Source organism: Papio anubis, chromosome 13 (genome assembly GCF_008728515.1).
Source record: "Papio anubis isolate 15944 chromosome 13, Panubis1.0, whole genome shotgun sequence".
Classification (NCBI taxonomy): Eukaryota; Metazoa; Chordata; class Mammalia; order Primates; family Cercopithecidae; genus Papio; species Papio anubis.
In genome coordinates this window covers 19,190,632-19,205,999 of record NC_044988.1, presented here as the reverse complement: position 1 = coordinate 19,205,999, position 15,368 = coordinate 19,190,632, and the positions used below count along the sequence as shown (strand labels likewise).

At 37.2% G+C, this 15,368-nt stretch overlaps 1 protein-coding gene across 15 annotated transcripts in view; it reads left to right on the top strand.

The window, feature by feature from the left end:
- CEP78 (centrosomal protein 78) overlaps nt 1–15,368 on the top strand; it is a 51,569-nt gene that overhangs the window by 25,500 nt on the left and 10,701 nt on the right. For 3 of the 15 annotated variants that reach the window (XM_009188981.3, XM_009188980.3, XM_021927565.2), the window contains exons 12-16: nt 1,191–1,268; nt 2,441–2,607; nt 3,645–3,816; nt 4,128–4,175; nt 4,715–5,340. In XM_009188981.3, the coding sequence (XP_009187245.2) occupies nt 1,191–1,268; nt 2,441–2,607; nt 3,645–3,816; nt 4,128–4,175; nt 4,715–5,284 (1,035 nt within the window). In that variant the 3' untranslated portion in view covers nt 5,285–5,340. Of the gene's footprint in view, nt 1–1,190; nt 1,269–2,440; nt 2,608–3,644; nt 3,817–4,127; nt 4,176–4,714; nt 5,341–9,081; nt 9,940–15,368 lie in introns of those variants that run through there. The other 12 variants (XR_004177825.1, XM_031654131.1, XM_009188984.3 and 9 more) reach the window with 10 other exon arrangements.

The following is a 15,368-nucleotide window of genomic DNA, read 5'->3' as shown; positions in this document are numbered from 1 at the left end:
TTGCTTATTTGCATGTTTGGTTAGAAGTTCTTTGATAACAGTTCTAAATATTGAAACCATTATGTAAACAGTAAGTAGAGGAATTTTGCAATTTGTTTTTCCTTTTTCCCATAAAAACTTGGTTGGCTTTAACTGATAATGAAGCATTGAAGAATTTGTAGTTATTAGGGCATTTACTGATTTTTCAAACGTGTTCTGAGTGTAAAAATACATGCCCTTTGAGAAAATTTTTGAAAATCGTGAAAAACATTGAGGGAAATAAAAACCACCTCTGCATGGTACACACACCTGGATATTTTGTAATTTGCCCTTTTATCTTAAAAAGGTATCAAAATATTTTGTCACATCATTGAATGCTCTTCCACATCAGAGAATCTTACTTAGCTTATGGACCATCTCCCAAGAAAAACGACCTTCATTAACTCTGGTTAAGACCCGTATCATTGTTTTTAGTGGCTCCATAGAACATTTCATCATATGAATGTGCTTTTTTTTTTTTAAACAATCACAATTTGGAGGCTTTTAGTTACAAACAGTCCTGTGACATTATGTTGGTAGATAAATCTTTGTCCGCATGTTTGGTGATTTCCTTAGGGTAAATTCCCAGACATAGAATTGGTAGTATTTACTGAAGATGACTCCAGAAAGTGGTACCAATTTCCTTTCCTAATGTAGGTATATAGTAGCGTTCCTTCCCTCACTCTGGAGGGAATTGGAGAATCTCCATCATGGCTAATTCCTTTTGTATTTCAATCTTTACCAGAAAGAGCCCTATCCCTTTTAATTGATTACTTGATTTTTAATTTGCTGTTACATAATTCAGGTGTGTTAAGTGTGTTACTAGGGCTTCCTATTATAATGGATCCACAAATAAGAATAGAATTTCTTTTTCATAGCCTTAATTTTTATTTCTGACTCAATAAACATATGTGTATGCCTTCTATGGTGAGCTATCACAAATTTATTTTGGAAAGAGTGGGATTTAAATCTGTAATGTGAGAATTTGATATGTTTTTGGTAATTAATTTCCCTAGCATGGTATGATATTATACAGGCAGTAGGTTGTAATCCTGATATCTGAGTTCACTTCTGGCTCTGTCCCTAAACACTTGGTAAGCTCAATAGCTGGAAGAGTTTTGGGGATCATATTGGGAATTAATTACAATATTTACTTTATTACTTAATACTAGGAAAAACTGGAGGAGTGCCTAAAGCAGTTAAAGGAGGAAAGAGTGATAAGGCTTAAGGCTGATAAGCGAGTCAGTGAGGTAAATAAAAGTTTTCTTACCTTTTGAGAGTTTTTTTGTTTTGGTTTTGGTTTAACTTTAACTCATACATACATACATACATTTTATAAACTTTAAAGTGAGACAATACAGTATATTGCAAATTGGTCACACTATGTTAATGTTTGTATTTACTTATATTTGGTGATCGTGTGATCTGTATTCCAAAAAACATGTTTTTTAAAAATGTAAAACTTGTGGTTTGTTTTCTTTTCCTGTGCTTTTATGTGACTGGAGCTTATTTTCTGTTCATGATGCATCAATTCAAGAATGCATTTATTAGGCTTATACTGATATACAATTACATAAAAGATGGGGATGAGACTATCTACTGATGGTGAATTAGGAAAATGAATAAATAAGGTAAAAGATAATGGAAAACTGGTAAGAATGCAATGAAAGATAAAAATCTATACCATGAGGACTAAATTAGGTGAATGTGCATAAGAGCACGGCATAAGCTAGAACGTTCTATATAACTATATTATTACAAAGCAAGTTTAAGGAGGAATTTTTGAAAGTATATGCATTGGTTTGTAAGACAGTTAATCATTCAGTAAAGGTTGAGCACCTGATTGTATAAGGCAAAAGGTGCATTGTGAACACAATGGCCTTTCTGAGAAATACCAGAGTTAGACTTATGTGTAGTATTAGATAAATAGATGATAAAGGGGGATGGTGTGCAGGAGAGTACATATTTTCAAGAAGCAAAGGGGGAATATTGGTAATTGTACAGATAGTAAATTGGGTCTGAAATAGGACTTTTAAGTTTATTAAGCATTTTACTGGCAAAAATTAGTTCTTAACAGCCAGATTGTAATATGCTTACTCTTTATTTCGTTGTCTAATTTGAGGGAAACCTTACACAGCTAATTTTTAAATATAGAATGATCCAGATATGTATTTAACCTGTTAGAAATGTGATCTTTTTGAAAGATCATTAATGAAATACTGTTTATATTGTTTATGTAGGAGGTTTTGCCACTTATCTCCGGGTTTTGATTGTTATGTAATATTGTCTGTCTTTACTGGTGGAGAGTTAGATTAACTGCAAATTAATTACATTTTTAAAATGTTTTATTTTAGTTTCATAAAAACTATTTTGGTGATAATGAGAGAAAATGATGTCACACATTTTCAATCTTCTTTTATAGCTGGAACATGAAAATGCCCAGTTAAGAAATATAAATTTCTCTCTGTCTGAAGCCCTTCATGCACAGTCATTGACAAATATGATCCTGGATGATGAAGGTGTTTTGGGCAGCATTGAGAATTCTTTTCAGAAGTTTCATGCTTTTTTGGATCTCCTTAAAGATGCTGGGTTAGTTACTTTCTCCCTATGACATTTGTCCCTCCATTACTTTAATGGTGTTTTGCTGAGGAACTTGAGCAATTTTTATAGCTTCCTGAAGTCATATTTACTGTGTAATTATAAGTAATACACTTGATTTTTTAAATGTGGAATTAATTTTAAAAGAAATGCGAAATGACATACCTGCCCAATATGAAAGAGTAAACTTACCTGGCTTGGTGGTTTGCACCTGTAATCCCAGCTACTTGGGAGGCTGAGGCAGGAGGATCACTTGAGCCCAGGAATTCAAGGTTAGCCTGAGCAACATAGCAAGACCCCATCTCTTAAGAAGAAAAAAAAGAGTAAGCTGTAGATAGAGTAATTGGTTAAGGGTAATTCTTGTTAAAGACTAAATTGAAGGTAGTTTTAATTGAAAGTGTTCAGGAATGTATAGGAATTTTTATTTTATTCACTTTGCTTGTTAAATAAATTTGAATTAAAATTAACTTTGTCTTAGACATTAAAATTGTTATTAATCTGCAGGGTAGATATAGATAGAGATATGGATCAGTGGTCCTCAACCAAGAATGATTTTGCTAAAAGAAGATACTGAAAGAGAGTTGGAGGTAGATAATTGATAGAGTTATGTTTTGTAGGTGAACGGTTTGGTGAGGGAAGGAACAAACATTCTTGAGGACTGGAGGAAAGGTGGTATAGATGTGTGGGGATGAAGGTGAGAGGCAGTAGGTATGCGGTAGAAAATGCAGCTTCTACTGAGACAGTATGTAAAATAGGGAATAAGTGAGGAAATGAAGTCAAGAGGTATCTAATACATTGTTGGGGGAAGAAACAGTGCTTAAAGGATTGTACGATCTGATTTGGTTCATCTCAGAGGATAAATGTGGGAAGGTCTGAGAAACTGGGAGGGATGGGGGTGTGGTCTGGAGTAGGATAATGGGTTTTAAGATTTTAGAAGTATTTCATGGTCATAGGTTCCGGGAAATGTAAGCTGTTCTTATGTGATTCTAGTAATCCTTGCCTTTTCCTCCTTTTCTTCTCTTGACCAGGCTTGGGCAGCTTGCCACAATGGCTGGGATAGATCAGTCAGATTTTCAATTACTAGGTCATCCCCAGATGACTTCTACTGTTAGTAATCCACCTAAAGAAGAAAAGAAGGCACTTGAAGATGAAAGACCAGAACCAAAGCAGAATGCCCTAGGGCAGATGCAAAATATCCAGGTAAGTGAATAGAACAGAACTTAGTGATTCTACAAGTGATTAGCAAAAAAGGGAATTACTAAGAGAGAAAAGAATAATGATCTGTTCACATGCTCGGGGACCAGAAGCATCTTTGGGGTCCTTTCCAAGACTGAGATTAGTAAGTTTGTACCCATTTCATTATATTGTATTGTTGTAAATAAAAAATAAGAAAGTTATTTTGAAAATTTATGATTTAAAGTAGACTATCCTCAGTGAAGAAATGAAAGAGTAGAGAAAATATTTTAAATTTTAAATTTTATAAATGTCTATTCTATTCATATTTCATCTAGGTTTCTATTTGTATGCAGTCAGCTTACAATGAAGGAACACTAATGAAGGTACAAGTACTGACATAGATAATTTTTCAGAATAAGTAATTCATATATAACAAACAGGCAGTATATTATACGCATCATCTAGTTATGGGAATGGGAGGGGCAAACTTGTCTGCCACAGGAATCCCCTGCTGCTTTTCCTCTGGCCTTACTTGGAGCCCCCATCTCCCATCTCAGCCAGTCTCAGACTGGTCTTGGCAACTGACGACTTGAAAACTCAGTCTGCTTACAAATTGGATACTGCTCACATGTGCATAGAGGATAGGAAAGAAATTAATTTTCTTACAGAATAAGGTTCTATTTTTTTTAATGAGGGAGTGATAAATTAGTAATAATTACGCAAAACACAAAAGTCTGAAAATGTGCTGGACCTACCTCTGGATATAGCTAAGTTGAGTTGGCAATCACTTGGCAAGATATAATTAGGGGGAAAATGACCTGGAAATCTTCTGAGATCACAGAATAACATTGATGTTTTGAACTTGACTTTTTAATGGTTGGCTTTGTTCGTCACTAAATTTTTGTTTTGTTTTTCCTTCTAGTTTCAGAAAATTACAGGTGATGCTAGAATTCCTTTGCCTCTCGACTCCTTCCCTGTCCCAGTTTCTACTCCAGAGACCTTAGGAACTTCCAACGACAACCTGGGAGTCCCAGCCACTGAGCAGCGGCAGGAGTCTTTTGAGGGATTCATTGCTAGAATGTGTTCTCCTTTACCAGATGCGACTTCTGGAACTGGAAGTCAAAAAAAAGAAGAGGAGTTGTCCAGAAATAGCAGATCTTCTTCAGAGAAAAAGACCAAAACAGGTGAATATACCAAAAAACACTCTGGTAAGAAACACCCTGGAAAGGACCTGCATTCCTGCTCTGACTCTCCTGAAAACCGGAAAAGCAAAGGAACTGGGGAAACTAGTTCTTTGGTTAATGAATCAATTAAAAGTAGGTCTTTGAAAAAATCTGTTTCTGTCAAGAAAGAAAATAGAATAGTGACTGTTTCATCCAAGACAAATAAAAGTAAATCCAGTCCACTAGAACATTCTGAAAGTGATATTCTTGGATCTGATTTTGAATTTCAAGAAAGCATCCATTCTCTATCACGCCTTTCATACGACTAAATCTTTTGAAATTATGTTTTTGCCTTTAAATTTTAATAAATTTTCTTATGTTTTTATTATGGCATATGGTGTCTTAAAATATAGGATTGGAAGCCACTAAAGGAAGATTTCTCTGTACTTTTTATTATAATGAAATTTTTGGTCTATTTTTCCCTTTGATAGTTTACAACATTCATTCAGCAATTGTTTACTGAGGGGCTAGTATGTATAATATCATTCTGGGTGCTATGGCTTTCAGCAGTGGACAAAACAAAGCCTTTACTCTCAAGGAACTAATATTCTGTGGAGGGAGAAAACAGAACAAAGGAGAATATGATGAATAGAAAGGGATGGGAGTGAATAAATGGAATAATTTTACCATTTGGTTAAACGTGGAAATAAATATATATCACATGGCCAGAAGCCATTGACATATTCTAATATATAACCAGAGCAGTAAACATGTCTAGATGCTTAAGCATGTTCATGGATTATAGCAACCCTATAAGATAGGGAACCCCATCTTATAGATGGGGAGCCTGAGGAGACAGATTATGTGAATTGCCCAAAGTTGCACAGCTGTAAATAGGTGGTAGGGCTGGGATCTGAACCAGAACCCATACTTTAAGCAGCTATCGTGTTTCACTGTTAAGAGAGGAACCACTTAAGGAAGATTCCAAGAAAAAAGCCAATGAACACTATAAGTAGAAAAGAGTGGCGCTATCAGAAAGCACACCTAGGTTGAATTTTTTAAAGGCAGAGTTAGTAAGAGTATGGACATAAAACTTTGGAGTAAATATCCCTCCCTGGTAAAATATGCATAGGTAAGTCCTTTCCTACAACCAGACTATGACTTGAGAGATGAGATGAGAGAAAAGCTGGAGTGTTGGATTTCTTCTGAATGGTCTTGCCTGATTGTTATCAAAAGGGCTACTACATTACTACTGAGTTCATTAATCATGGATTGACTGTTATGGGAATGAAACAATGAACAAGATGTAATCTTGGCCTTTTAACAGTCGGGTGAAGGGGAGACACACAAGCAGATGGTGTAATACTGTATATTACGTTCTATGGTGGGAATGCTGAGGGAGTTTAGTCAGTGTTTGGGGAAAAAGGAGGAGAGCAGTGGGGCCAAGAAAGGCCAACTAAAGAGACCAAAGGTCATGTTAATTTCTAAGCTAAGTCTTAAAGGACGAATTAGAGGTTGGTGAATAAGGAGATGAAGGGGAAGGATACTCAGGGCAGAGGGAATAGCATGAGTAGAAGTACAGAGCCGTAAGTGTGAGTATGTGTGTTTGAGGAACCACAAACACAAGTAATTGAGAGTTACCAAAATGTCATCAGGCACTGGCAGATGGCGCTCAAGGAGGCAGCTAGGGGAATCGAGATTGGGTTTTATAATCCACATTGTATGGAGCTGGTTCTTTTTCTTCAGTAAATAATGAGCTAGTAAAGAATGGAAATGATATGCTCAGGCTTGCATTTAAGATCATTAGCTTTAGGCTGATACATTAAAAAAGTATGGAGATCAGTTTTCCACACTCTTCTGAAGAGCGTTTGTCTTTGATTTGTAAATGGGACTTATCTTCCCACTTCTCCTACTGAAATAATTTTTAGACCAACATAAAGGAGACTCATGCATAAATAGAATTAGGCAGGTTTCTTTCTTTCTTTTTTTTTTTTTTGTCTTTTGAGACGGAGTTTTGCTCTGTTGCCCAGGCTGGAGTGCAGTGGCGCAATGTTGGCTCACTGCAAGCTCCGCCTCAGCCTCCTGAGTAGCTGGGACTACAGGCGCCCGCCACCATGCCCGGCTAATTTTTTGTATTTTTGGTGGAGACGGGGTTTCACCATGTTAGCCAGGATGGTATCGATCTCCTGACCTCGTGATCTGCCCGCCTCGGCCTCCCAAAGTGCTAGGATTACAGGCATGAGCCACCGTGCCCGGCCGCAGGTTTCTTTAGTAGTACTTCTCAGGGGTGCTAGAGGCTAATGTTCATTCTGACTCTTCAAGACAGGCATATGGTATGCAGCCCTTCTCAAATATACTTGTTTATAGAATCCTTTTTAAATAGGAGTGCCTAATAATTGGTGCCACGAAATGCCAGTTTGGTAAGTTATGACTTAGCAAGAAGAGAAGGGGATCTAAAACAAGGTAGAGATGAAGGGAGGGAATAAGTTTTAATCTTATTTTGGCAGTTAAATAAGATTTGGTTATGGGAAATAAGGAAAAGGGCAGTGGGTGGACTTGTGTTTCTGTGACTAAGATTGGGTGGTGGTGTCATTGAGGCTGGGAATATGGGATAAAGAACTGCTTTGGAAAGAAGAGTTTAGTTTGGGACAGGTTGAATACATCACCTGTAAATTTCAGGAGGAAATGACTGGTAGATGATTGGATGTGCATGTGAAGACATGGAAATAAAGGATTTGAAAGTCATCAGCACATATAAGCAGTAGTTAAAATCGTAAAGTTGATGAGAACACAGAATTGTGGGGACTGTCAAAGTTTAAGTGCTAAGCAAAGAAAGGATTCTGAGAGAGACAAGTGATAAGAGTGTCAAGAAGGAAGAAGAATACAGTGTTACCTGGCAGAGAATAGGTGTCCACGGGATTTTGGCAGTTAGGTCCCAGGTGACCTTAATGAGAGCAATTCACTGAATTGGTTGGTGAAAATACCAGATTGCAGTAAATTGAGGGGCAGGAATACCCTGAGGGGACAATGAAGTTTGGGTGTAGGGCTACTCTTTGAAGGAGTTTGGATGGTAAGAGGAAATGGAGTTAGGTGAAGAGGAAGTTTTTAGAGTAAAAAAGACTTAAATGTTTGTAAGGTGAAAGGAAGGAACCAAGCAAAGAAGGAGAGGCTCATTTATGCAGCAGGATCTCAGACAAGGAGGGAACATGAGATACTTTAATGTTCTTTAGACTAAAAGAAACAGATCTGAACAGATGGGGATGTACATATTTGAATTCTTAATGAACTTGAGATGAGTGCAAAATGGTTAGATAAGTAACTTAGAGAATCTGGGAAAGAAATACGGATAAGAAAATAAAAGCAGGGATGGGGTCACATTGTAAAATATGTGAAAGTTATTGTAGAGTTGGGGGATCCTGGGAAGTGTGAACAGAGACAAAAATGGGAAGAGCTGGAAGTTAAATGAATTTATACTTGATATCCCCAATTTTCTTTAACCATGGATTTTTACAAGACCTACACACATACACATAATTATAGTTTTAAAATTCTTCCATATTTTACATATATTTTATCAAACATTTAAAACCATAACATTAAGAATTATAAATGTGGATATTTTGCTGCTTAATATATACAATTTTAGCCCTGCAAATAATTGTTAAACTTTCAATATACCTGAAATAATATCATTTAATTTTGAAATATGATATTTTCATTTGGTTTAGAGAAAGGTACAAGTATGTTCCTTTACTGAGAAATTACTATGCACCTTTACTGAGTACTTACCATAACATATACAATCCATATGCAAACAGGACTTTTTTCAGAAAACAGTCAGATGTGATACTGTAGCAAAGAGCTTGTCATCCTGCCTTAAATTCACACATAGTTACTAGTGGTCAAAAATCATCACTCTTAACTTGCCCATCCAGTTCTATATCCAATAATGAGTTCGTCCAATTTCAAATGGGTATTTAGAGAATCTCTAATCTCAAGACAGTAACACTTGATTTTCAGAGGATCGGCATGATAGGAGATGATTGGTTTTTTGAAAAATTCTGATTATATACTACGTGCTGGAACGTTAACGTGGATGACTGAACACATTCTTTTACTCTTCTAGAATCCCATTGAAATGATTGGAGAAATATTAAAATAAAAATAATAGCAGAGCTGGAAAACCAGAAATTGAACAGTGTGGAATTTCTGGAAGATAAGAAGCAGATGATCTAAGTACCAGTTAATTAAAGGGTGGAACAGCTAAGCCATTCCACTCATCTTTGGAGCATCTAATTCTGGAGTTTGCCACCAGGCTAAGAAAGCGGCCATCTGAAGTGGGAGCTCTGACCCAAGAAATGCTGGGATCAGAGAATAAGGGAATTACCCAAAATGGCTATGAAGAGGAACTGAAGTTAAGCTGCCCACGTGATCGATCTCCGACTATGATGATCTGCCACTTCCATTTATAATCACCATATAAGTGCCTGTAATCATTTGTGTTCACTGAAAGTGAACAAGAATTCCCATCTGGATGAAAAAACAATACTTCAAACTTTAATCTTAGGCCCTCATTTGTAAATATGGACAGCCAAAAATCATCAAATTTGAAGAAAACCAGTAACATAAAAGGAGGCATGAAATTAAAATTAACCTGTTCAAGAAGATAGTTACTAGGAGAAACATGAAATTTTTAAATTAATGAATCAAAATCTTCAGCAATTCATAAAGATAATTATGTTCATAAAGAATAGGATGCCATGAAAAAAATATTTAGTGGATTATTTAGCGGATTACTGGAAATTAAAAATTTGATTATAAAACTGAAACACTCAGAAGATGGACTACACAGCAGAATGGATTCAGTTGAAGCTTAAATTTATGAAATGGAAGATATTAATTGGTATTAGACATTTCATCAGCAACTAAATTACTTAGAAAAAATCTTCCTCAGAGTAACTAACCAAAATGAACAATGAATCCATTAAAGTGTGGTTTTTTTTTTTTTTTGAATCAAGGTCTCACTCATGTCACCCAGGCTGGGGTGTAGTGATGGGATCACAGCTCATTGTAACTAGGAACCATTGGGCTTAAATGATCCTTCCACCTCAGCCTCCCAAGTAGCTGAAATGTACCACCATGCCTAAGTTTTAAAAAATTATTGTAGAGATGGGTTCTTTCTTTTCCTTTTTTCTTTTTCTTTTTTTTTTTTTTGAGACGGAGTCTCATTCTGTTGCCCAGGCTGGAGTGCAGTGGTGCCATCTCAGTCCATTGCAACCTCCTTAATCTCAGCTCATTGCAACCATCAAGTGATCCTCCTGCCTCAGCCCCCCTAGTAACTGGGATTACAGGCACGCACCACTATGCCCGGCTAATTTTTGTATTTTTAGTAGAGATGGAGTTTCACCATGTTGGCCAGGCTGGTCTCAAACTCCTGACCTCAGGTAATTCACCTGCCTCAGCCTCCCATAGTGCTGGGATTACAGGTGTGAGCCACTGTGCCTGGCCGAGATGGGTTCTCTCTTAGGCTGGTCTTGAACTCCTGGCCTCAAATGATCCTCCCACCTTGGCCTCCCAAAGTGCTGGGACTACAGACCTGAGCCACTGTGCCCAGCCCCATGAAAGATGTTTAGATCAAATAAACGGATAAAGATATGAGACAAACTACTTTTGGCTTTGTGACCTGCAAATCCACTATAATCACCAGAGGTGACTGTAGTCAGAAAAAGTCTAAATAAATACTAATGACATGTGAAAACAAAGTCCAACTAAAGTTCTAGGTTTGAACATGAATGGAGGCAGGACAGGACACAGAAAATGAAAGCTTGTCCTAGATCTTGTCTTATTCATGGGAAGGATATAGGTAGTGTTTGATTCTAGGTGTTGATTGAAAAAATATATTAAAATACATATAAAGTTAAGGGTATGTTAGTAAGGATAGGTTAGATGATGTTGCATTAACAGCTCCCAAATTTTAATTACTTTCAACAACATAGGTTTATTTGTGCCCATGCAATTTGCCTTTGGCAGATTGGCTAGAGGCCCCTATTCAATATCACCCTCAGTCTGGGAGCAAGGCTGGTGGAACGTCAATATTTGGAACATTGCTGGTTGCGGTGTCCAATGAAAGAGAGTATGATGCAGCATATATTGTGACTTAAAGCTTCTGTCTAGATGTGACATGTGTCACTTCTGTTCACATTTCTTTGGCCAAAGAAAGTCGCATGGCTGTGCCCAAGTTCAGCAGACCAGGGAAGTGCAGAATTGCCATTTGCCATGAAAAGAGAGGGAAGCAAATATATGTCAACAACTTTAGTAGCTACAAAACTACCTGGAAAGAGGGAATGGAATTTTTAGATCCAGCATGACGGGAAAGAAAAAGAAGCTACATATAAATAAAAAATCCACAATATAGCAAAGTCAAATTTTTTACTCATAATAAACATGAACAGGTTAAATTCTGGAATCTTTAGGCTTGAGTAAAAACACGAAATCCCACTGTGTGCTATTTGCACAATCTAAAACACTGCCATAGATTATAAAGAGATGGACAAAAATATACTAGGCAGATGCTAAAGGATAAATGTGGCTGTGCTAACTTCAGACTAAATAGAACCCAACGTGAAAATTGGTAAAGGGTTGACAAAAGACTCTTTTGGCTGATAAGTACAGTGTTGCAGAAGATTTTTTAAAAACTATATCTGCAATTTAAAAACATCATGTTAGGCTAGGTGTGGTGACTCACATCTGTAATCCCAGCATTTTGGGAGGCCGAAGTGGGCGGATCACCTGAGGTCAGGAGTTGAAGACCAGCCTGGCCAACATGGCAAAACCCCATCTCTACTAAAAATACAAAAAAAAAAAAAAAAAATAAATAAATTAGCTGGGTGTCATGGCGCATGCCTGTAATCCCAGCTAGCTACTTGGGAGGCTGAGGCAGGAGAATCGCTTGAACCTGGGAGGCGGAGGTTGGAGTGAGCTGAGATGGCAGCACTGCACTCCAGCCTGGGCGATAGAGCAAGACTCCGTCTCAAAACAAACAAAAACATCTTAAAATTATAGGGTGAGAATTTAGAAATACAAGGAAAAATGGACAAACCAGTTATAATGAGAAGCTTTAACGCATCTCTTTTCAGAATCAGTGGATCTACTGCTGCACACACACTTACTAGAATGGCTAACATTTTGAAATGCTGATAAATACACAGAGCAACTGGAGTTCCTCACAGCTGGTAGGAATGCAAAATGACTGAGTCACTCAAAACAGTTTGGCAGTTTCTTTAAATGCTAACATACACATACCATATGACCCAGCAGTCCCACTCCTGGGTATTTAGAGAGATGAAAACTTATGTTCACACAAAACCTGTGCATGGATGTTTATAGCAGCGCCATTCATACTCACCAAGATGTCTTCCAACAGGTGAATGGATAGAGATGCATCCATATGATGGCAAACGTCACAATTTGGATGAATCTCAACATCATATGCTAAGTGAAAAAGCCAGTCTCAGAAGGCTACATTCTGTATGATTCCATTTATATGACATTCTTGAAAAGACAAAACTGTTGTGACAGAACAGTTTGGAGGTTGCCAGGTGTTGGAGCTGGGGGAAGTTGATTACAAAGAGGCTGTACAAGGGAGTTTGTTTTTTGTTTGTTTGTTTTGGTGATGAACAGTTCTGTATCCTGATTGCGGTGGTGGTAAGATGAGTCTATACATATGTTAAAATTTATAGAACTGCACACTCTCAAAAAAATTAGTTTTACTGTATAGTAATATTAGAACTTGAAAAACTCATCCCTCTTGCCATCAAGATATGAAAGATACCATTGAACATAAATGTTTTGTGTCTATCATGAATACAAAGCATATTCTGGAAAACCAATGGAACATTCATATAAATGATTTGTATGAAGGAAAAATACTTACAAAATTCAAAGATCATACAGATCATGTGTTCTTTGTATAATATAATAACAAAAGGCCTGTCCACTGGGAAATTTTTTTTTTTATACTTTAAGTTCTAGGGTACGTGTGCATAATGTGCAGGTTTACATATGTATACACGTGCCACGTTGGTGTGCTGCACCCATTAACTCATCATTTACATTAGGTATATCTCCTAATGCTATCCCTCCCCTATCCCCCCTCCCCACAATAGGCCCCACTGTGTGATGTTCCCCTTCTTGTGTCCAAGTGATCTCATTGTTCAATTCCCACCTATGAGTGAGAACATGCGGTGTTTGGTTTTCTGTTCTTGCGATAGTTTGCTGAGAATGATGGTTTCCAGCTGCATCCATGTCCCTGCAAAGGACACAAACTCATCCTTTTTTATGGCTGCATAGTATTCCATGTTGTATATTTGCCACGTTTTCTTAATCCAGTCTGTCACTGATGGACATTTGGGTTGATTCCAAGTCTTTGCTATTGTGAATAGTGCTGCAATAAACATACATGTGCATGTGTCTTTATAGCAGCATGATTTATAATCCTTTGGGTATATACCCAGTAATGAGATGGCTGGGTGAAATGGTATTTCCAGTTCTAGATCCTTGAGGAATCACCACACTGTTTTCCACAATGGCTGAACTAGTTTACAATCCCACCAACAGTGTAAAAGTGTTCCTATTTCTCCACATCCTCTCCAGCACCTGTTGTTTCCTGACTTTTTAATGATTGCCATTCTAACTGGTATGAGATGGTATCTCATTGTGGTTTTGATTTGCATTTCTCTGATGGGGAGTGATGATGAGCATTTTTTCATGTGTCTGTTGGCTGTATAAATCTCTTCTTTTGAGAAGTATCTGTTCATATCCTTTGCCCACTTTTTGATGGGGTTGTTTTTTTCTTGTAAATTTGTATGAGTTCTTTGTAGATTCTGGATATTAGCCCTTTGTCAGATGAGTAGATTGCAAAAATTTTCTCCCATTCTGTAGGTTGCCTGTTCACTGTGATGGTAGTTTCTTTTGCTGTGCAGAAGCTCTTTAGTTTAATTAGATCCCATTCGTCAATTTTGGCTTTAGTTGCCATTGCTTTTGGTGTTTTAGACATGAAGTCCTTGTTCATGCCTATGTCCTGAATGGTATTACCTAGGTTTACTTCTAGGGTTTTTATGGTATTAGGTCTAACATTCAAGTCTCGAATCTATCTTGAATTAATTTTCATATAAGGAATAAGGAAAGGATCCAGTTTCAGCTTTCTACTTATGGCTAGCCAATTTTCCCAGCACCATTTATTGAATAGGGAATGCTTTTCCTATTTCTTGTTTTTGTCAGGTTTGTCAAAGATCAGATGGCTGTAGATGTGTGGTATTATTTCTGAGGCCTCTGTTCTGTTCCATTGGTCTATATCTCTGTTTTGGTACCAGTACCATGTTTTGGTTACTGTAACCTTGTAGTATAGTTTGAAGTCAGGTAGCGTGATGCCTCCAGCTTTGTTCTTTTGGCTTAGGATTGTCTGGCAATGTGGGGTCTTTTTTGGTTCCATATGAACTTTAAAGCAGTTTTTTCCAATTCTGTGAAGAAACTCATTGGTAGCCTAATGGGGATGGCATTGAATCTATAAATTACTTTGGGCAGTATGGCCATTTTCACGATATTGATTCTTCCTGTCCATGAGCATGGTATGTTCTTCCATTTGTTTGTGTCCTCTTTTATTTCACTCAGCAGTGGTTTGTAGTTCTCCTTGAAAAGGTCCTTCACATCCCTTGTAAGTTGTATTCCTAGGTATTTTATTCTCTTTGAAGCTATTGTGAATGGGAGTTCATTCATAATTTCACTCTCTGTTTGTCTGTTACTGGTGTATAAGAACGCTTGTGATTTTTGCACATTGATTTTGTATCCTGAGACTTTGCTGAAGTTGCTTATCAGCTTAAGGAGATTTTGGGCTGAGACGATGGGGTTTTCTAAATATACAATCATGTCATCTGCAAACAAGGACAATTTGACTTCTTTTCCTAATTGAATACCCTTTATTTCTTTCTCTTGCCTGGTTGCCCTAGCCAGAACTTCCCACACTATGTTGAATAGGAGTGGTGAGAGAGGGTATCCCTGTCTTGTGCCAGTTTTCAAAGGGAATGCTTCCAGTTTTTGCCCATTCAATATGATATTGGCTGTGGGTTTGTCATAAATAGCTCTTATTATTTTGAGATACGTTCCATCAATACTGAATTTATTGAGAGTTTTTAGCATGAAGGGCTGTTGAATTTTGTCAAAGGCTTTTTCTACATCTATTGAGATAATCATGTGGTTTTTGTCTTTTGTTCTGTTTATATGCTGGATTACATTTATTGATTTGCGTATGTTGAACCAGCCTTGCATCCCAGGGATGAAGTCCACTTGATCATAGTGGATAAGCTTTTTGATGTGCTGCTGGATTCGGTTTGCCAGTATTTTATTGAGGATTTTTGT